Genomic DNA, 22,029 nt, shown 5'->3' with positions numbered 1-22,029 from the left:
GAGTTATATAAGTGACCGTCTAGACCATATTATACTATATATATTCAAGAATGTTTTTCATGAATTTAAAGGGGTTTATAAAACATTTTAGTTTAAATCAAAATTAATAAAATAAAATTAAATCAAAATTAAGGAGTAGTCTGTTCATAAAGTCTTGTTTGTGTAACATAAATGAAACAATATTACAATTAAAATAAAAAGATTTAACTCTTGAAACGTAATGTCTAATGATTATCACAATCCCTCTTTTGACCCGACATAAAAGTCAGGAAAATGAGCGATTTGACCATAAATGGTATCTTGCAGTTATACCTATATATACACACATACATACATATGCCTGTCGATATACATATACCCACAGATACAAAGAACTACTGGTATTTATATCCATACGTACGCATCCTGCAGGCATCAAGGTAGACCCATGCACACATACTGTACGTATGTATATATATACAAAAAAAACACAGATCTACGATCTATAAAAAATATCTGTATTTAGAAAAAGGTTCACCAAAAGATTCCTTGTAAGCGTTAATCTGATATAAAGGTTAGTGTTGTATTTTTAGCATGAATTAGTGTCTGACGAGTGATTTCTACAAAATATGTTTTCGCCTGCCAGATGACCCCGAAGCTACCGGGGTTTCCCATAAATCGCCCCGGAAGTATAAGCCCGCAATGATTTATGGGAAATGAAGTCATCTAAAAGCTACATAGAGAAGTCAGCGACAATTATTCTGAAGTTGAATAGTTGACAAGGAGGAAACTTATTATTTAAAACGTATTATTAAGGCCAAATATTTTTACTGGTTCAATTAATTAGAACAGAAGGTTCAAAGAAAGGAATATAAAATGTATTATTAAGGCATTAAAACATTATTGTTAAAGCTCAATATATATTAAATGGATTAGATGATTTTAATCTACAGTGGTCAAAATAAAACCGGTCAAAGGTAACAAATCTATATACGCTCACGAAAGAGACAGATAAGATATAGTAATCAATACGAAATCCACCGAAACAGAACGTAGTAACAACAAGCAGTAACCAGTATATAACAAAAGGACTGACTTGTGAATTATACATGTAGGTAAGAAATCGCTGAAAGGACCTTAATAAATGACCACTAGATAAGAGAATTTATGAGACATTAGGAATGTCTTCCCAGGAATATAGGTGATAAAACATTTTTACTTGACTGACTCCCTGGCGGAGCTGTGTTAAACAGTAATTTAAAAACAGGCTTATAATTTATGAGACAAATCGTTCGGTAAAGACAATAAAATAAAATATATAAAAAGGTATACTCATCAGATCAAGGTTTACATGGAGAAGTTACGTGGAGATCCCAATCACTGGACCATGGTAAAAATAAAAATAAAAAGATATACTCATCAAATCGATGGTTCAGGGATCCTGACCCCGATGGCTGGACCATCTGGAATTTGAGACATGTCGAGAGTCAAGGGGCAAGTCCAAAGGTCCAGCGATCGCGTCCAGGTCCAAAACAAAATAAAATAAAATAAAAATGTGATACTGTTCAAAGATAACCTTCATCTGAATAGAAGTGATAAATCGTTACACCCAGGGCTGGTTCGTTTGATACGTATTAAAACATGGTCTGCCAGGGGAAGAGAGTCTGACCGTACAGTTCCGGTCAATAGCTCAGTTCCCCCCGTCCACCCTGTTTTAAACATATCCGGCTTCGATCGGACCAATTGTTAAAGTAGGTTTTTTCCCTATCAACCAAATATATAGATATCGATACATGGCAGTACATCACATCGATATTCATATAAGTATTAGAACATTTTCATAAAAGGCGATAAAGAAAAAACAGACTCAGGACACAGGCAGCCATTGGGTGTAATTAAATATCTTGTATTCAGACAGAGAGAGTGGGAAGGTTACAGTATCACAGTGGTAGGCATCATCGGTCGTCGTCTCTCTCTCATTAAACAGAGAAAGCACTGGTCTTTAACAGCGTCCGTTAACATAAACATATGACATCATTGAAGATACATCGAGCGTCCAGCCGTCAGAGGAGTAGTCCTGCTATTGGTGGATAGGATGAGTACGTCACCGTCAGATGAGGATGATGATGGTAGATGATGAAGATGGTGATGATGGTGTGACAGTTTATCTTTGAACAAACAGCGTCGACATGTCTCGAACAACACGTTAGCCTCGGCTCTGACCTGTCTGGTCAGAGGTAACTTCGTGACACTGCGAGAAGGGTTATGCATTTGGAGCAGAACACCGAGATATGGTGTTCTTAAAACAATAGATAACCACAGAAAGGCCTGTAACTAATTTGACCTTGCATAGACAGAGACAGGAGAAATAGGGAGAATAGAGTACATGACAGAATTTAGGCCAAAATGACAGCATTATATTAATTTGACATTTAAAGCAGGTTTAGAACATTAGACAAATTATGATTAATCAAAATATTTCTATCATTATAATATCAGAGGTTCTCAAACTTTTCCATTTCAAGGACCCCCACAATTATATGTATTTTGGCCACAGACCACCATCTCAAAGTATTTTGTTCCAGGGACTCTTTGCTTCTGGGGGTCCCTGGAACAAAATATTTTGAAATGGTTGGAGGTGGGGGGGTCCGCAGCCAAATACATATCATTTTGGGGGTCCTTGACATGAAAAGGTTTGAGAACCACTGGGTTAAAATGCAAAGCACGCTAGGAACCTAAATACACCATATATAGATACTAACACACACACACACACACACACACACACACACACACACACACACACACACACACACACACACACACACACACACACATACACTACACAATATATGCAGAGTTCAATAGTACGGGTAAAGGTCAAATCCTATGTCAGGTCACAGATCAATATACAAATAAATGAGCTGATCAGAAAAGACCTATGATCACGTGACTAGATGATTAGCATCAGGTGTGAACCGTCATAAATGTCAGGCAATAACCAGAAAAGAAAAAAAGAAAACCATATCTTCATACAGTGGTGGAAAGTAACTAAGTACATGTACTGAAGTACTGTACTTAAGTACAAAATTGAGGGATTTTCACTTTACTAGATTATTTTAAATGTTCAGTACTTTTACTTCTACTCCACTACATCTCAGAGGCAAATATTGTATTTTTACTACAATTACTTGAAAACTTTAGTTACTTCGTTTATTTTGATTATTATTACAAAACATGCATAACCACTTTATCGCTATATACTTTATACAGTTACTACTTTAAACACTATATACAGATATTTAAAAATAGACGATCTATAAGCTCACAGGCGCGTTGTGAGCTAGGGCAAGTGCTACGGGCTGAGGTGGAGTCTGAAGAGGTGAGTCTTCAGGTAACGACAGAAGATTGGGAGTCAGTCTGCAGTTCTAACTGCTGGGGAGTTCATTCCATAGTTTGGTAGCCAGAAGGGAGAAGAGACAGGGACGTGTGGAGCGTTGTCCAGGGTGTTTAAGCGAAGGTTCTGACAGCTTCCCTGTGTTAGCTGATCTGAGAGAGCAGGGGGGGGGGGGGAGGGGGTTGTACTCTGTGCGGGCAGTAACTGGGAGCTAATGGAGGGAATGGAGAAGGGGGGAGACGTGTGAACATGCGAACCAAGCGTGCTGCTGCATTCTGGATCATTTAGAGAGGCTTAAGTGAACATGCCAGGAGGCCGGTAAGGAGAGAGTTACAGTGGTCAAGTTTTGATATGACTGATGTCTGGATAAGTTGCTGGGCTGACATGGGTGACAATGGAGCTTCTGTCATTTTGTGAATGGACTTGTAAAAGGGCTGACATTCTGACATTACTGCATTGAATGTTGCTGTCTGACTCATACAGGCACGCACACATACATGCACGCACGCACGCACACATACACGCACACGCACGCACCTCACTGCCATGCTAACATGTTAACTTGACAGAGGGAGATATCTCTGCTTGACAGATTTTGATGTCGGTGGTTTTAGCATCATAGGCTAGTCCGACAAAGAAGTATGGGTAGAGTTTCTCAGTGAAAATGTCTTCATGGGTGTAGATGTGAGTCATGTCTTCAGGGTCGTAGAAGGACACCTCCCCCCTGTCATAGTCCAGCAGGACTCTGATCCTCTGATTATTCCTCTGCACTGGGACATAATTATTCCGTATACCCCAGAACCCAAATTCTGGATTGTGACGATTTTTTTCCTTCCTGTCGACAGTCTCTTTAGCCACACCTATATGCCAGTCAGGATGGTCTCCAACCTCCACCTCCCAGCTGTGTTTTCCTGAACTGAAACCCTCAGAACCCAGAACTTCAGCAGTATTAGTGAACCTCTCTGGGTTGTCAGGACACTTCTTCACTGTGCCTGTACATCTGACACTGGTCAGGTCTTCAGACAGACGGAGATAGATGGATGCTGTGTTTGGATCCAGAATGACAGGAGTGAACTTGACCTTCTCCTTCATCTTCTCCCAGACTCTGTAGGTCAGGTTTCCCAGGTGTTTGGTCACGTCTATCATCACTCCTGAGACCAGCTGTGGTTCTGGTTCTGGCCCTGGACACTCTACTCTGAGAAATGAACCACTAGGTTCCTGCAGCTCTTGTTCTGCAGCAGAGATGTTGTCAGAGAGAGAGGAGATCTGTTCCTGAATGTTCTTCATCTCTCTGCGGACAACGTCTGCCTTCTGCTTCTCTTCCTCCCTCAGATCTGCCAGTCTGGCCTCCTCTTCCTCTCTCAGGACCTGGTGGAGCATTTCAACGTCTGCTCTGATCTGCTTCTCTGAGGCCACCGCCGTCTTCTTGTTGTGTTGAAACACCTCTTTGTATTTCTGTTCAAACTCTTTGTATTTGTCCCTCTTGTCCTGCAGAGACTTGAGGTCAGACTTCACTTGGGCCCTCGGATTCACTAAAGAAAGGAAGATTAAATGAGAAAATTAACAAGAGCGTAAAAGATTGTAGATTTGTGCTGAGGTTTCCATAGAGAACTCATCCATGTTGTGTTTGTACAGTTCTCTTAATTGGCCGTTCACACTAAGCAGCACTATAACTATAAAATTATGATTTAAAAAAAAGTTCTAAGTCAAGTGAATGTCAGAGTTCACACCCAACTATAACTAATACAGTGGTGAATGATATATAGTTATATGAAGTTATAGTGCTTGGTGCCTTGTTGTTTTTGAGAGTGTGTGTAACACTCTAAGAAACACCCTGTCCATTTGTGGGATGTGTTTAGGCTGAATTGTGGGCGTGCACTTCTGTTCATATAAATACGGTGGAGGCGTGGCTTTGGAAAGGGGGCGTGTTTGGCAAAAAAGGGTTTGCAACGCCGTCATGATTGGTTGCCATGTCTGCTTATTGTAAGCGACATTACCCTTGTTTTTTCTGTGAAGGTGCTTGTAAAGACTGGTGGTTGTGGTTTGTCCCTGTTTCTAAAACGTTGTTGATATTTGGTATGAGTTATTGCTTGATATTGAAATATTTCACACACACTCTCTCATTGGATATGTTTAGGTGTGTGGCCTGTGTGTGTGGAGCCTGTGGCCACACACACACACACACACACATACACACACACACACGCACGCACGCGCGCGCGCACGCACACACACACACACACACACACACACACACACACACACACACACACACACACACACACACACACACACACACACACACACACACACACACACACACACACACACACACACACACACACACACACACACACACGCACGCGCGCACACACGCACGCACACGTAAACACACACGCGCACGCACGCACATTCATTAAATACTATTGGAGTATTTCAAATGTTCAGTGCTTTTACTTCTACTCCACTACATCTCAGAGTAGATTTTTATTATTATTACAAAACACACATTAACCACTTCAGCCCCATATACATTTCGGCCATTTGAAAATAGCAGATCTACAAGCTAAAGGAGTATTAAAATGTCCAGCCCAGGTTACAAGGAGTCTTTAATAAGCTGGCATATTAATTTACTGCACAAAAACAATATGGAAACGAAGCAAATTATATATTTATTTTCGGCGTGGAATTCCAATTCCAGACGCTCTTAATCCAGAGGGCAGGGTTAGGTGAGGACACCAGAGGAGGACGTTTCTACCTGATAAACTAGTTTGAATAGAATAGCTGTGCTTTCATGAAGGGGAACATTATTCTATGATGGTGACAAAGTATTTAGACCATGTGATGTAAGGTGTGTCCGTGGAACAGTGGAAACATACAGAGAGTAGAGAATGAAGATATGACAGCATTTAACCGGGAAGGCATCATGTGTCATTTCAGATTTTAGCTATATTATATACAGTACAGTATATAGCAACATAAGGCTTTCAGAAAACCTTTAGGATTTTTAGGTTGTTTACAATCAATCAGGCTGCATAGACCCAGCCTGTCGCAACACAGTCTCACTGTCTGTCTGTCTGTTTGACTTGTACTGTATGGTATAGGCTACTTGAGTAAATGTACTTAGTTACTTTATACCACTGGTTTTAGGATGTCAACATGTACTGTAGGCTAGACCCTCCAGAAAAAAAACGCGGGCAAAAATTCTTGATTATGCGATGAAATATGCAGGTTTTTATATTCATTTATGCAGTGAAATTGCGGGAAGTTGCGAAATATGCGGAACGTTGTGAAATATGCGGCAATATGCGGAATATGCAAAAAGTTGCGAAATATGTGTAAATATGCGATGCGAAGCACATATCATGCAATGCGGCCTTTTTGAAAAAACGTTACCCCCGCATAATTATGCACCATTTTTCTGTTTATGCGGTAAATTCTGCGATCGCATAGTCGCATTTTTCTGGAGGGTCTATTACGCTATATGTGTCTATAGAACCCCCTCAAAAATGTGAGGTTCTGCATCTCAAGGTTCTATTCTTTGAGACACACGTACGGGTATTTCGGGGCGTGGCTGAATCTGCCATTCTTTCACTGGGTGAAACAGCAACAGCACCGCTTTCACCATTGGAATTGCATTACGAAATGCACACATTGAATAAACCCATAAAATTACATTTTATGGGTTTATTACGTCATATAATGCAGTGGTTCTCAAACCTTTTCATGTCAAGGACCCCCAAATTGACACTTATTAGCCCGCGGACCCCCATTTGAAAAGATAAGCCAGGGACCCCAATAAGAGAAGGTTTTTACGGCTCTCTAGCAGTGATTCTCAACCATTTTAATTTCAAGGACCCCCAGTTTGACATGCGTTAGGCTACGGACCCCCATTTAATGGCCTTTATACCTCTGGGACCCCAATTCATATTGTAAAATCAATGTTAATCTAACTCTGAGAGTGTACAAATGGAACCAAATGGACCCGTTAGGGTCCATTTGGTTCCATTTGTACACTCAGAGTTACAGCCCCATAAGGGTCCATTTGGTTCCTGTCCATCATTTAGCTGGGGACCCCCTGGAACCCCCTCAAGTACCCCTGGGGGTCCCCGGACCCCACTTTGAGAACCAACGATATAATGGAACATATGGTGAAGTATAGTAGTGCAGGTCATTGCAACAACCACCAATCTTGTGAAAAATGAAAACGGGACCGACACATATTCTAAACTTTCCGTGATGTTGATCCCCTTCCCCTATTGGCTCATACTAGGACGTGACGTATGTGTAGGCAGAAGAATCCTGTCAATAAAGTCTGACACATTCTGACAAAGTTCTGATTTGGTGAAATACATGTATGTTCTGTGTATGACCCCTGTTGCTGACCACACACTCTATATCATTGGTTCTCAAAGTGGGGTCCGGGGACCCCCAGGGGTCCTTGGGGTGGTTCCAGGGGGTCCCCAGCAAAAGTAGGTAACCACTTTATCCATGTATACGTTGGCTATTCACAATTAGCAGATGTACAAGCTCACAGCGCGTCACTTCGCATTTTTTACTTTTGCATTTGTAACACAAATCTTCTCTTCCGGGGGTCCCTGGCTCAAAACATTTTCAGATGGGGGTCCGCGGACAAATATATATCAATTTGGGGGTCCTTGACATGAAAAAGTTTGAGAACCACTGCTCTATATCAATGATTCAATATCACAATATATTGTATTTTATTTTTATTTTACTATTTAACCATTATTTATTCTACAAAAAGAAAGAAAGATAACTTACAGTCCTTTAAATCCCTGACTCTGTAGTTTATATTTAAAATCAATTAAATTATCAGGATTAAAATCTTACCCATCCCAAGGTCCTGTGCCACTTTGTTGCAGTCGATCTCCTTCAGAAGATTCAGCGTCACTTCAACAGCTCCGTCCTCGGTGAAAGTCTCCACTAATACGTCTGTGATCTCCGTCATACTCTTGCCCTGGATTGCGTTGCGGCGAACGCGCGGCTCTTCTCTGCGATCGAGCAAAGCGCTGCAGAATTCCTCCAGCTTCTCCTTGGTCAGATCAGACAGAGCGTCTGAGACGGCCCGTCTGGTCCTTTTATAGGTCATGTCTAAATCGACTTTTGGCAAAGTTTTATGGTATGATTGAACGAAGGCAGAGGTTTATGAATGTAACGACAAACAGACGCTCTCTCTCACATGAGGAAATGTGTGACACACTTGGCAGGAGGTGTAGATTAGGCAGTGGCGGAAAAAGTACTCACATTTCTTACTTAAGTAAAAGTATCAATACTGCAATGTAAATACTCTATATACTGTTACAAGTAAAAGTCCAGAATAAAACATTTACTTGAGTAAAAGTACAAAAGTATTGGTTTCAAAATGTACTTAAAGTACCAAAAGTAGAAAGTACGCATTATGCAGAAAGTCCCATTTTACAAGTTTTCAAATGTATAAAATGAATAGAACATCATTTGAAAATAGCAGATCTACAAGCTCACAATGCGTCGGCATCACAACCTATTTTGAGCTTGTAGATCTGCTATTTTCAAATCACCAAAAAGTATATAGGGCTGAAGTGGTATTTGCTATTTTCAAATAGCCTAGGTATAAAATAAGGCTAAAGTGGTAAATGTATGTTTTATAACATAACAATTTATATCTGCAAAGTAACTTGTTACTAAAGTTTTCAAATAATAATAGTGGAGTAAAAGTACAATATTTGCCTTTGAGATGTAGTGGAGTAGAAGTAAAAGTTCTGAAAATTGGAAATACTACTTACGTACAGTACTTGAGTAAATGTACTTAGTTACTTTACACCACGGCCAACAGTGAGTGGGTGTATTTATGGTTCAACATGTTTGACAGGTTTCACCCACACGTATCACACCACTAGCCAGGAGGAAAAAAAAACGATCTATTTTTGTAGATCTAATCTACTAATCTACGTTTGTACAGTAAACGCTCCAAAGCTTCCTATCTGTCATCCAAATAAATAAGATTCCCCAGTGCAGGCTGTTTGTTTAGTGCTTCAGCCTTGTTCGACTAAAACTATGACGAACTATGTTCGTCGATCACTTTTTTCACTGACGAAAACTAAATAAAAACTAAATAAAGGCTAAGCTACGATGACTAAAACTAAGACTAAATATATTGACAATTTCGTCAACAAATAAAAACTAGACTAAAATGTTAGTGAGGATCTAGTGGAGAAGAGATCCAGTAGAACTAAAAGACAAGTCATTTTATGTTTGGTTGCGCTCGGGTGTTGCGCTCTGAAAATAGCAGATCTACAAGCTCACAACTGCTACGCGTTGTGAGCTTGTAGATCTGCTATTTTCAGCATGCAACCAAGTGTAAAATCAGCCATTATGACGTCATCAAGGCACCGACAAAATACATTTTAGTCGACTAAATCAACTGTAGATTTAGTCGACTATAATCTGATGATATTTAGTTGACTAAAACTAGACAAAAACTAAAACATTTCAGATGACTAAAATATGACTAAAACTAAATCAAAATTTGCTTTCAAAATCAACACTGTTCTGTTGAGAGAATCTTAATACAACTATTCAGTCTAAGCTTTAAAAAAGGGAAGGATAGAATACACTTTTTCAGTTCTCAATGTGTGACCAGACAACAGTCTTTAATGTTCATTTAAATTGAGATATTCCTCTTAAAAAAGGTCTAATTTTTTGCATCTCCACCCTAGTTGGCAGCCTTAAAATGAAACCAAATAGACCTGTGTATATATTTTTTCCTTCATTTTTTCATTTTATTCTCTCAAGAGTTAAATAATTGTTAAACATCTGCATTACCTAATTAAATAATTGTTAGTTTTGATCAACGTTTGCCTGTATTATCTCTCCTATGGAACCAACATCAATACAGCATGGATGGAATTGTGGACAAAATCTTATCCAATGATAACAACATATTATATATAAGTTTTGTGTCTGAGAGTCTAAATCTCATCAAACGGTGGTTCTGTGGCTCAAATGCTCAATAAATAATGGACCTTTATATGAAAAAGGTTGAAAACCACTGATATAATGGGCAATGACACCACAATGTACACAAAGCACAATGAAATACTTGACAAATAATTGCTATTAAGATTTCATTTTTGGTTTTGGCATTAAACAATTGGAACATATACATCAACATTATTACTTATTGTCTTTTAGACTTTGTAAAACAAAGAAAAAAATAAATGTACTATGCTAAAACATGCCATATTTAATGAACGTATACTTAGATTTTTTTTTTAATATAGCGGAAATAATAGCCGATCTACAAGCTCACAGAGTGTTGCAAATGTTTGAACGTTTTGAATAACATATGAATTATGAAGGGAAACAATTATGACAATAATGCAAAAAATAATGGTGATTATATCAAACAATTGCGATTATGAGATAATAATTGTGAGATAATCTTCTGTCAACATGTTGAAGACATTCAGATGGAAAACACACTAGGAACATAAACACACCATAGAGATACTATTAACACACAGAGGATACATACACAATATATAAGTTCAATAGTACAGATACAATAAAACCTTAACCCATTAAGACCAGGAACATCTGTATAATTTTGAAAAATCGTGGGATTTAAAAAAAAATCTTTGAATATATTATGTCTTAAAGCGAATAATTTTTAACTCCAATATGTGCTTCTGGGGGTCCCTGCTCCCTGGAACTAAATCTTTTGAAATGGGGGGTCCTTGACGTTAAAACGTTTTTAGAACCACTGATATTATAGCAACATACGTTTTTTTCAAAAAAGAAACGTTAGGATTTAGAAGACATTTGTAGAATCCCCCAGAAGCAAAACATTTTCAGATATGTATTTGGCCGCGGACCCCCATCTCAAAATGTTTTGTTCCAAGGACCCCCAGAAGCAAAGATTTGAGTTAAAGATGAACACACATTTTTACGATTTTTCAAAAAATAGCAGATCTAAAGCGGCGCTCGTAGAGCCGTAGAGCTTGTATATTTGCTATTTATGAATAGCCAAATAAATCTAAAAATGACACAGATGCGTTCCCGGTCTTTAATGGATTAATCTCAGGTCACAGATCTTGATCAGAAATAAAAACTGTGATCACATGACGCGGTGTGAACTGTCATTAATGTCAGGCAATGACAAGAAAAGAAAAAGATAAAAACCTCAGCATTTCATTCATTTTCAACCATAATATCTTCATATAATAGGTCCTCACTAACACTTATTATAGTATGACGCCATTTCTGTTCTACTCACTCTGTGTCTCATCGGAGGGTTCAGAAACCCGCCTACCAGTGACATCATATAGGCATGTTTGGCCATTTCAAACAAGATTGCATTTTTTTTCCCGAGTAACGCAAGAACAACGGCTTCCATTACAGCGTGCTAACTTTACACACAGCCCTCCAATGAGAAACAGTGAGCAGACAGACCAAGTATATGAAGATAAGGTTGAAAATGGGTGAAGTGGTCCTTTAAGAGGTGCCTCTGCTAGTCTACAGTATCAAAGTGGTAATAATTTAAAAAGACCGCAGCAATAGTAAAAATAAAGATGAAACAAACAAACAAAGCAAAACAAAACAAAACAAAAAAACGTCTATTTCCTTTCCTCAACCTCTTTTCCTTGACCTCGATGTAAAGCCTCATGAAAAAAGGAGAATCCATGAGGAATTAGGAAAAGACAACGGTGGTGCTGAGAGAATGTGACAGCACTGACACTAGACTATATAATCATGTGACAGCACTGACACTAGACTATATAATCATGTGACAGCACTGACACTAGACTATATAATCATGTGACAGCACTGACACACTAGACTATATAATCATGTGACAGCACTGACACTAGACTATATAATCATGTGACAGCACTGACACACTAGACTATATAATCATGTGACAGCACTGACACTAGACTATATAATCATGTGACAGCACTGACACTAGACTATATAATCATGTGACGATGACTGTCAGGGACATGTGTGACAATGGAGAAACTGTCATTTTGTGAATTACTGCATAATGCAATATGTGAAGGCTTGAACTTGATTTGAACTGAATTAGTAGGCTACATGAAGTACTAATTCATTTTATTTGCTATTAGCTCTGTTATTAAGATAACTGTTGACAGCTTTCTCTTTGTTAAGACTGTGTTTAGTATTAGGAGTTGACCCCCACACACGCACGGAAGCGCACACACCTCCCTGCCATCACTGTGTCATCACAGAGTGAGATATCTCTGCTTGACAGACTCTGATATCGGTGGTTTCAGCACCATCAGACCGTCCAATCAAGATAAAAGGGTAGAGTTTCTCAGTGAAAATGTCTTCATGGGTGTAGATGTGAGTCATGTCTTCAGGGTCGTAGAAGGACACCTCCCCCCTGTCATAGTCCAGCTGGACTCTGATCCTCTGAAGTTTCCTCTGGACTGGGTTGGGTTCTCTCCACCTAATCATGTACTTCCCATCCATATAGTATACACACCAGAACCCACGTTCTGGTGTGTACACCGGTTCATTCCTGTCAACAGTCTCTTTAGCCACACCTATGTACCAGAGTGGATGGTCTCCAACCTCTACCTCCCAGCTGTGTTTTCCTGAACTAAAACCCTCTGAACCCAGAACAAAATATTTCTTGGTGAACCTCTCTGGGTTTTCGGGAAGCTGCCTCTTTTTTGTGGTGTGGTCATTAGCGATATGTGTATTTCTCACACTGGTCAGGTCTTCAGACAGATACAGCCAGGGGTTTGCTGTGTTTGGGTCCAGAATGACAGGAGTGAACTTGACCTTCTCCTTCATCTTCTCCCAGACTCTGTAGGTCAGGTTTCCCAGGTGTTTGGTCACGTCTATCATCACTCCTGAGACCAGCTGTGGTTCTGGTTCTGGCACTGGACACTCTACTCTGAGAAATGAACCACTAGGTTCCTGCAGCTCTTGTTCTGCAGCAGAGATGTTGTCAGAGAGAGAGGAGATCTGTTCCTGAATGTTCTTCATCTCTCTGCGGACAACGTCTGCCTTCTGCTTCTCTTCCTCCCTCAGATCTGCCAGTCTGGCCTCCTCTTCCTCTCTCAGGACCTGGTGGAGCATTTCAACGTCTGCTCTGATCTGCTTCTCTGAGGCCACCGCCGTCTTCTTGTTGTGTTGAAACACCTCTTTGTATTTCTGTTCAAACTCTTTGTATTTGTCCCTCTTGTCCTGCAGAGACTTGAGGTCAGACTTCACTTGGGCCCTCGGATTCACTATAGAAAAAGAACAGCATAAAAGAACAGTCTCTTAATGTTTCATTTTTACTCTTCATGTAGATTTGTACTGAGGTGTCCATAGAGAACTCATCACTGTTTTTGTTTTTTTTGTAACAGTTCGCTTAATTGGCCATTCACAACAAACACTATACTATAAAATCAATGTCAAGTGGATGTCAGAAGTCACACAGTGCCATTCACACTGAGCACGATGAGAGAGAGAGAGAGAGAGAGAGAGAGAGAGAGAGAGAGAGAGAGAGAGAGAGAGAGAGAGAGAGAGAGAGAGAGAGCTCCACCTTACGTTGTGCTGAAAGCCTGGATATAATTATTGTTTATTAATTGTATTATTAATGATTATTAATTATAAGGAGGTCTAATGGTCTCCTCATCTCCATTAAGACCTGAGGCCGATTCTACAAAATTAATGCCTTTTAAATCAGTGGTTCTCAAACTTTTTCATATCAAGGACCCCCAAATTGACATGTGTTTGCCCACAGGCCCCCCATCTGAAAATGTTTGGTGCCAGGGACCCCCAGCAGAGAAGATTTGTGTTAAAATATCCAACATTTTTCAAACACTTTCCAGATGTAAAAAAGAATAATTCTAAAATAGCAGATGTACTGTAGGCTACACACTTGTGAGCTTGTATATCATGATTTGAGTGCGTGGGGATCTCATTTTAAATAAGTGCTTTTATGAGCGATCCAGTTTAGAGGACCTTGTATTGTGAATTGTACTTCCATGTACTGTTACCATGTCTTTATAAATAAAGTATTCAATCAATCAATCAATCAATCAATCAATATCTGCTATTTTTGAGAACCACTGTTCTAAATCCAAAGAGTTTTCAGAAAAACGTAAAATCTAAAATGACACAGATGCGTTCCCGGTTTTAACTTGAGGTCATATATATAGGGCTGAAGTTTTAATGGGTTAAATGTGTTTATTTTATATTGTCCTCTTTGGTTCCATATACGTCACCACACAACGTCCCTATTGTGTTGTTCCTAACATGTTTACAGAAGTTGAACGCAGGTCATTCCACTATAAAACTCCTTTTGACTTCCTCTTTCACCCTCTTCTGTTTCCTCTTTTGGACGCTGCTGGACTGCTTTATATTCACTACTTGAAACAACCTGTTCTTGCTTTTAAACGGTTAGATCTGACGTTGATTGAGATTGATCATCCAGGTCATTGTATGTTTGTTTAACAGGTGAGGGCTGGGGGTGTGGGGGAGGGGACAGCGTGAGAAAGCTCACTGTATGTGTGTGTGTGTGTATAGCACACAAACAATGGGCCGCTGACCAATTTTTACGGGTTGTGAGTAGATATCCCCTTTTTATTTTCCAGTTTTTTCTTTATATATATATGTGCCCACCCGCTCCCGTCCAGGCCCAGCCTATACTAGCGTTCTGGCTGCGCCACTGGTTTCTAGTTATTTTATAGTTACAAAACATACATTAACCACTTAAAGGAGGATTTCACCCAAAAAATTACTTATTTTCTATCAATTGCACACCCTATGGAGCCTTGAATCCATTGATTCTTTTTTGTTTTTGTCGCATTCCTAAGCTAATAATTTGATTCCTGTCTCCTACCGGCTAATGTATCCGGTAGGAGACACAAAGTAGATTATTTGTGTCTCCTACCGGAAATACACACGGTCATCAAATTATTGTCTTGGAATGCCACAAAAACAAAAATAAATCCATGAAATCAAGGCTTCATGGGGTGTGTAATTGATAGAAAATAAGTATTTTTTTGGGTGAACTCCTCCTTTAAGCACTATTTTATATTATAGCTATTTGAACATAGCAGATCTACAAGATCACAATGTGACACATTGTGGACTTGTAGATCTGTATTTATACTTTTAATATATATGCCAATACTTTAGTGTTTTTACTCAAGTAAAATGTTGAGTACAGGACTTTTACTTCCAGATTATTTTTGTAGTATGTATAGTATTGCTACTTTTATTTAAAAAGAAAAAAAAAAAAAAAAAAAGTACCCGGTACCTTTTACACCACTGTTACACAAGACTATAGGATTAAAATCTTACCCATCCCAAGGTCCTGTGCGACTTTGTTGCAGTCGATCTCCTTCAGAAGATTCAGCGTCACTTCAACAGCTCCGTCCTCGGTGAAAGTCTCCACTAATACGTCTGTGATCTCCATCATACTCTTGCCCTGGATTGCGTTGCGGCGAACGCGCGGCTCTTCTCTGCGGTCGAGCAAAGCGCTGCAGAACTCCTCCAGTTTCTCTTTGGTCAGATCAGACAGAGCGTCTGAGATGGCCCGTTTGGTTGTTTTAGAGGTCATGTCTGAATGGGGTGTCTCAGACAACTCAAAGTCAGGGTGCGATGGATTCAACCGGTCAGAGGTGTCTGCAGTGTACGAGTGCAACAACAAACAGAAATAACAGACTAGGCTCTCTGTCGATAGAGACATGTATAACACACCTGTAGGAGGAGTTACTGTAGTTTAGGGTTGCCTTTTAAGGTGTTATAGCAGTCATGTAGGAGGTGTTAATTCACCTTATGCCAGGTATGGGGAGTGGGGGGGGGGGCAATTCAAGGGCTTTCCTGTTTACCAGTGTTGCCATGTCTGCTTATAATAAACGACTTTGGACTTGTTTCTAAAGTGGCGTTGCTAAAGTGGCTTGAATCCTAATGCTGTTTAAACCAGTGGTTCCAACATGTTTTCCATATCAAGGACACCCAGATTAATATGTATTTGTCCATGGACCCCCATATGAAAATATGTTGCGTTTTTATTTGTTTTGCTTTGAAAATATTCAACGTGAAGTGGTAAACTTGGCCTTGGCTGCTTCTTTAAAGCTTGTTTTCAAGGTTGAAGGTTCAAGGTTGTACTTTATTGTTGCATCTTGTGTTCAGGTACATAAGAGTAAAACTTATTTTGGTTCGGCTTCCTTCAGACAATGCAGCAGCATAGGTAATAACATAATAATAGAACAATGATAGAAAAAGTAAAAAGAAAAGAGAGAGAAAAAAGAGCAAAAAGAGAATGAAAAGAACATCATCAAATCAAATGTACATATGCATAAAAAGAAAAAGAAAAAAAGCTTGTTTCTCTTGCAAAATCTGGCAACACATGCTGATCACCTGCATTTAAGGCAACATTGTGTGTCGCAATAAACTGTAATAATTAATTATCATGCTGGCTGTGGCTTATCTGACATACAGTTAGGGTTGTCAGGATCATAAATGTTTTGTTGACCATTGATTGATCATACAGATCGTTGTGAGTGATACATTAGTGTTTGAGATTGAACATATTAATATAAAATGTATTTCAATACACAGCTCAGGATTAACCATTTATTGTGATGCTAATGTGATGCCCAAGAGGGCCTTTTTTCTAGTATTGATTTTTGCCATCCATATACTATACATACTATATATATATATATATATATATATATATATATATATATATATATATATACATATATATATATATATATATATACATATATACATATATATATATATATATATATATATATATATATATATATATATATATATATATATATATATATATATATAGTATGTATAGTATATGGATGGCAAAAATCAATACTAGAAAAAAGGCCCTCTTGGGCATCACAGCTGATATATATATATATATATTATTATATATATATATATATATATATATACATATATATATATATATATATATATATATACATATATATATATATATATATACATATATATATATATATATATATACATATATACATATATATATATATATATATATATATATATATATATATATATATATATATATATATATATATATATATATGTATATATGTATATATATATATATATATAATATATATATATATATATATATATATATATATATATATATATATATATATATATATATATATATATATATATATATATATACATATATACATATATATATATATATATATATACATATATACATATATATATACATATATATATATATATATATATATATATATATATATATATATATATATATATATATATATATATATATATATATATATATATATATATATATATATATATATATATATATATATATATATATATATATAATATATTTCAATGGAAGATTTCAAAGCTGCATGCAACTCCTGCCCTGTCCTTGCCAAACTCTGCGCACAAATTCCCAAACCATGGCCGAGGAGTCGGACTGCTGTTGACCCTGAATTACAGCCCTATTACATGATACGTAATGAACTGTCAATAGTGGATGACTGTATTGTCAGAGGTACTTACCGCCTTGTTGTACCAGAGTCTCTGCAGACACAACTGATTAACATTGCTCACGAGACCCACCAGGGCATTGTCCGCACTAAACAGCGGCTGAGAGAACTGTACTGGTGGCCTAAAATGGACGGACAGGTGGATGCTCTCATCAAGGAATGCACTACATGTAGACAAAATGATAAGTCAGCTGTGACCCACAATGCTCCACTGCATCCTGTCCCATTACCTACTGCTGCCTGGGAGAAGGTTGGCATTGACATTGTTGGCCCCTTTGAAAATGCACCTAGAGAATGCAGGTTTGCAATTACGCTAGTGGATTACTACAGCAAATGGCCAGAAGTAGCTTTTGTCACACAAGTTGATACTGCAACAATCATTCAGTTCCTGACAGCAATCTTTTCACGTGAAGGAAACATAAGAGAAATTGTGAGCGACAATGGTCCACAATTTACCTCTGCTGAGTTCAAGGACTTTCTAAAACAAAGAGAAATTGTGCACCTGAGAGTATCTGTGTACTATCCCCGTGCTAATGGAGAAGTTGAACGGTTCAACAGGGTTCTGAAAGACTGTCTGCAGACTGCTTCAATACAAGGCATACCCTGGAAACCATTCATACGATCCTTTCTTATGGATTACAGAGCAACCCCTCATGCAACCACTGGAGTCAGCCCATCATATGTACTCCATGGAAGACAAATGAGAACAAAACTCCAGATCATGGATGTCATTCCTGCCACAGTGGATGAAGGTGCTGTAAGAGAAAGGGTGGAAAACAAACAGGACAAAGTGAAACAATACACAGACGTGAAGAGGAGTGCAAAGCACCAGCACTTCCACCCTGGAGATCAGGTTCGAGTCAGGAAGCCATGGAAAGTTAAAAAAGGAGTGCAAAAGTTCACAGAACCACGGACGGTGGTGAGACCATAGACTGTAAAAAAGAATGGACAAAGCCACTCCCCTGCTTTCTACAGAACGAAAATGAAGCCGATAGTTCAGGAACATGCATTCCTCCATCGTTAATATATACAGTTGGCCACGCCGGAACTCAAACGCTATTGGTTGAGACCAGACACGTGACCAGCGAACCGGAAAACACCCCCAAAAATGCTATTGGTTGGGTAGCTTGTCAATCAAGAGCGGGGGCGGGGAATGAATGCTATTGGTTGTGTAGGTTGTCAATCAAATCATCCCGCCCCTCCTGGAGCATAGCCTACTTTATCGTCAATTTTAGAATAAATGGGACCATAATTTAGCAAAATGCATATCATGATGATTGAAAGGAGACTTTAAACTAGCGACTGGAAGCATATAGAATTTATGACAATTTTTATTACGGTAAGAAAATCTAGTCTAAAGTTTGTCAAAAACCCATTCACTTGCGCTAAAATAAATTCTTTCTGACACTTCAGGTCGGCGCAGGGTAAAACAGCGCCACTCTGGCCATTCATAAGCTTCCGTGTTGGCCTCATCGTAAATATCCAAGCCTTGCCCCTTGGGTGAGACAGAAAAGTCCTCACACATACCTGCTGGATGATGGAAGAACCTGGAATGCATCACACCTGTCTACACTACCGGTGTTGGACACTGAAATGGACAGAGAACTGGGGAATCCCCAACCAGGGATCCATGCTCAATCAGCGACTAATGGACAATGCAGACCGTACAGGGATAGGAATTCCCCTGCTTGGACCAAGGACTATGTTTTGGGCTAGACCTACAGGGGTCAGAACCGGTCTACATACGCTAAGGACACTGCTTTTAAAAAAAAAAGAAAGAGATATTGTACATCGTAATCCTGTTGTTGTGATTCCTTACCTGTTGATACATACTTATGCCTACTGTTGATTTATTTTGGCTTTTAAGTTACCTGCTTAGACAGTGTTACGCTCAGTACATCATGGACAATGTTTATGGTAAAGGAAGTCAATTGAAAATATGTCTTATGTAAGCTGTTGGCTTTATTGAAAAGGGGAGATGTTGTGTTCATAGTATACTTGTATGCACTACTGATATTAGTAAAAGCACCCAGCCGCTAGAGGGTGGTAGAGTGTGAGAAGTGAGGAGAAGGAGGAAGTGAAATGCTGCTCTGTTGTATACATGTGAGAGAGAAGTGAAGAGACGGCCCCTTGAATACCTTGTCCTTGTGATTAATCTTTGCACCTAACTTAACATAGGGCAGGCTATATTTTTATTGCTGCTACAATGTATGAGGAACCAGAACAAAGTCTGATTTCACCTATCTGTCTGTCTGTCTGTCTGTCTGTCTGTCTGTCTGTCCTCTATAGAGACATGTCTATTGTCCTCTCTGTCTCTCTGGTCTGTATAGGCACATGTCCAATGTCCTCTCTCTGTGTCTCTGGTGTCTTTAGAGACATGTCTAATGTCCTCTCTGTCTATGTCTGTCCTCTGTATAGAGACATGTCTAATGTCCTCTCTGTGTCTCCTCTGTATAGAGACATGTCTAATGTCCTCTCTCTCTCTGTGTCTCCTCTGTATAGAGACATGTCTAATGTCCTCTCTGTGTCTCCTCTGTATAGAGACATGTCTAATGTCCTCTCTCTCTGTGTCTCCTCTGTATAGAGACATGTCTAATGTCCTCTCTCTGTGTCTCTGGTGTCTTTAGAGACATGTCTAATGTCCTCTCTGTCTATGTCTGTCCTCTGTATAGAGACATGTCTAATGTCCTCTCTGTGTCTCCTCTGTATAGAGACATGTCTAATGTCCTCTCTGTCTATGTCTGTCCTCTGTATAGAGACATGTCTAATGTCCTCTCTGTGTCTCCTCTGTATAGAGACATGTCTAATGTCCTCTCTCTCTGTGTCTCCTCTGTATAGAGACATGTCTAATGTCCTCTCTCTGTGTCTCTGGTGTCTTTAGAGACATGTCTAATGTCCTCTCTGTCTATGTCTGTCCTCTGTATAGAGACATGTCTAATGTCCTCTCTGTGTCTCCTCTGTATAGAGACATGTCTAATGTCCTCTCTGTCTATGTCTGTCCTCTGTATAGAGACATGTCTAATGTCCTCTCTGTGTCTCCTCTGTTCAGGGACATGCTGGTGACCCTGGCCATGGGTCAGGTGTTGTCTCTGTTGATGTGTGCCATCGGGGTGACCAGTAAGTACCTGGCCCAGGACTTCCACGCCAACACACCCGTGTTCCAGAGCTTCCTCAACTACATCCTCTTGTTCCTGGTTTACACCACCACCCTGGCTGTTAGACAAGGTACTACTACATCCTGTTACTGTAATACTACATCCTGTTACTGTATGAACTACATCCTGTTACTGTAATACTACATCCTGTTGTTCCTGGTCTACACCACCACACTGGGTACATACACACTTGAGCGTATGCTGACGGCAAACGCTACGCTACGGTACGCTTGCCCTTGTTCCGGATCCGACGTTACTTTGATAACTTCCGGAGCTTTGAGCAGCTGGTGGGCAGCGCCGTCTTTCAGGAAGTGTAGTTCTTGGACTAGTGCTATTTGTACAAGGGAGGACAGAGGAATAACACTACTCATCATGAAAACATCATGCACGTGCAATATAAAATATTAATATTATCAAGTGATATGAAAACATTAGCTAATGTTTTCATATCAATGGATAATATTAATATTTTATGTCAAGGTGCCTTGACAAAATTAAAACACCATTACATTATTATGAATAGTATTAACCACATGAACCCCAGCATCGGGGGAACATGAGCCAAAAATAGCCGATCTACAAGCTTCGCAGCGCGACGCGTTGTGAGCTTGTATGTGGAGAGATTTGGTGTTGACAGTAAAAAGCGTCCCAAGAAAAGTAGGTCCGTTTTTAGTGAGAATAGAGGGTTTAAGTAGGCTACATAATAATAAAATGATAACTTTATTTATATAGCACTTTTCAAAACATGAGTTACAAAGTGCTGCTGAACAGCAGTTAATGTTTACGTTTTATTTTACCTTACTTATATATAAAATATATAAGTAAGGTAAAATAAAACATACACGTTTTCTGTTTTTTTTTACCCCTAGGGGGTCTTCAGAGTTACTACAGGGGGTCCTTCAAATCTTTGTGTGAAATGATTTTCTTT

General features: G+C 39.0%; 3 protein-coding genes across 3 annotated transcripts in view; 1 reads left to right on the top strand and 2 right to left on the bottom strand.

Annotated features, from left to right (window-relative positions):
- The window catches only part of slc35f1 (solute carrier family 35 member F1), a 46,897-nt gene that overhangs the window by 15,490 nt on the left and 9,378 nt on the right, over window positions 1–22,029 (top strand). The window contains exon 2 of the mRNA XM_084082664.1: window positions 20,996–21,171. Coding sequence (XP_083938790.1) covers window positions 20,996–21,171 — 176 coding nt within the window. The remainder of the gene's footprint in view (window positions 1–20,995; window positions 21,172–22,029) is intronic.
- LOC311063280 (E3 ubiquitin-protein ligase TRIM35-like) lies at window positions 3,650–8,562 on the bottom strand. Its single transcript, XM_084082649.1, has 2 exons — window positions 8,231–8,562; window positions 3,650–4,908 (listed from the first exon to the last, which is right to left on the bottom strand). The coding sequence occupies exons 1-2, from the start codon at window positions 8,487–8,489 to the stop codon at window positions 3,926–3,928; spliced, it is 1,242 nt and encodes a 413-aa protein (XP_083938775.1). The 5' UTR covers window positions 8,490–8,562; the 3' UTR covers window positions 3,650–3,925.
- LOC311063941 (E3 ubiquitin-protein ligase TRIM35-like) lies at window positions 12,614–15,965 on the bottom strand (the record flags this gene model as incomplete). The annotated part of the gene is made up of 2 exons (XM_084083571.1): window positions 12,614–13,641; window positions 15,707–15,965. The coding sequence occupies 2 exons, from the start codon at window positions 15,963–15,965 to the stop codon at window positions 12,614–12,616; spliced, it is 1,287 nt and encodes a 428-aa protein (XP_083939697.1).

Source organism: Gymnoscopelus microlampas, assembly GCF_963454915.1.
Source record: "Gymnoscopelus microlampas genome assembly, chromosome: 16".
Lineage (NCBI taxonomy): Eukaryota > Metazoa > Chordata > Actinopteri > Myctophiformes > Myctophidae > Gymnoscopelus > Gymnoscopelus microlampas.
The sequence above is the reverse complement of the archived record's forward strand: the minus strand, read 5'-3'. Positions and strand labels throughout refer to the sequence as shown.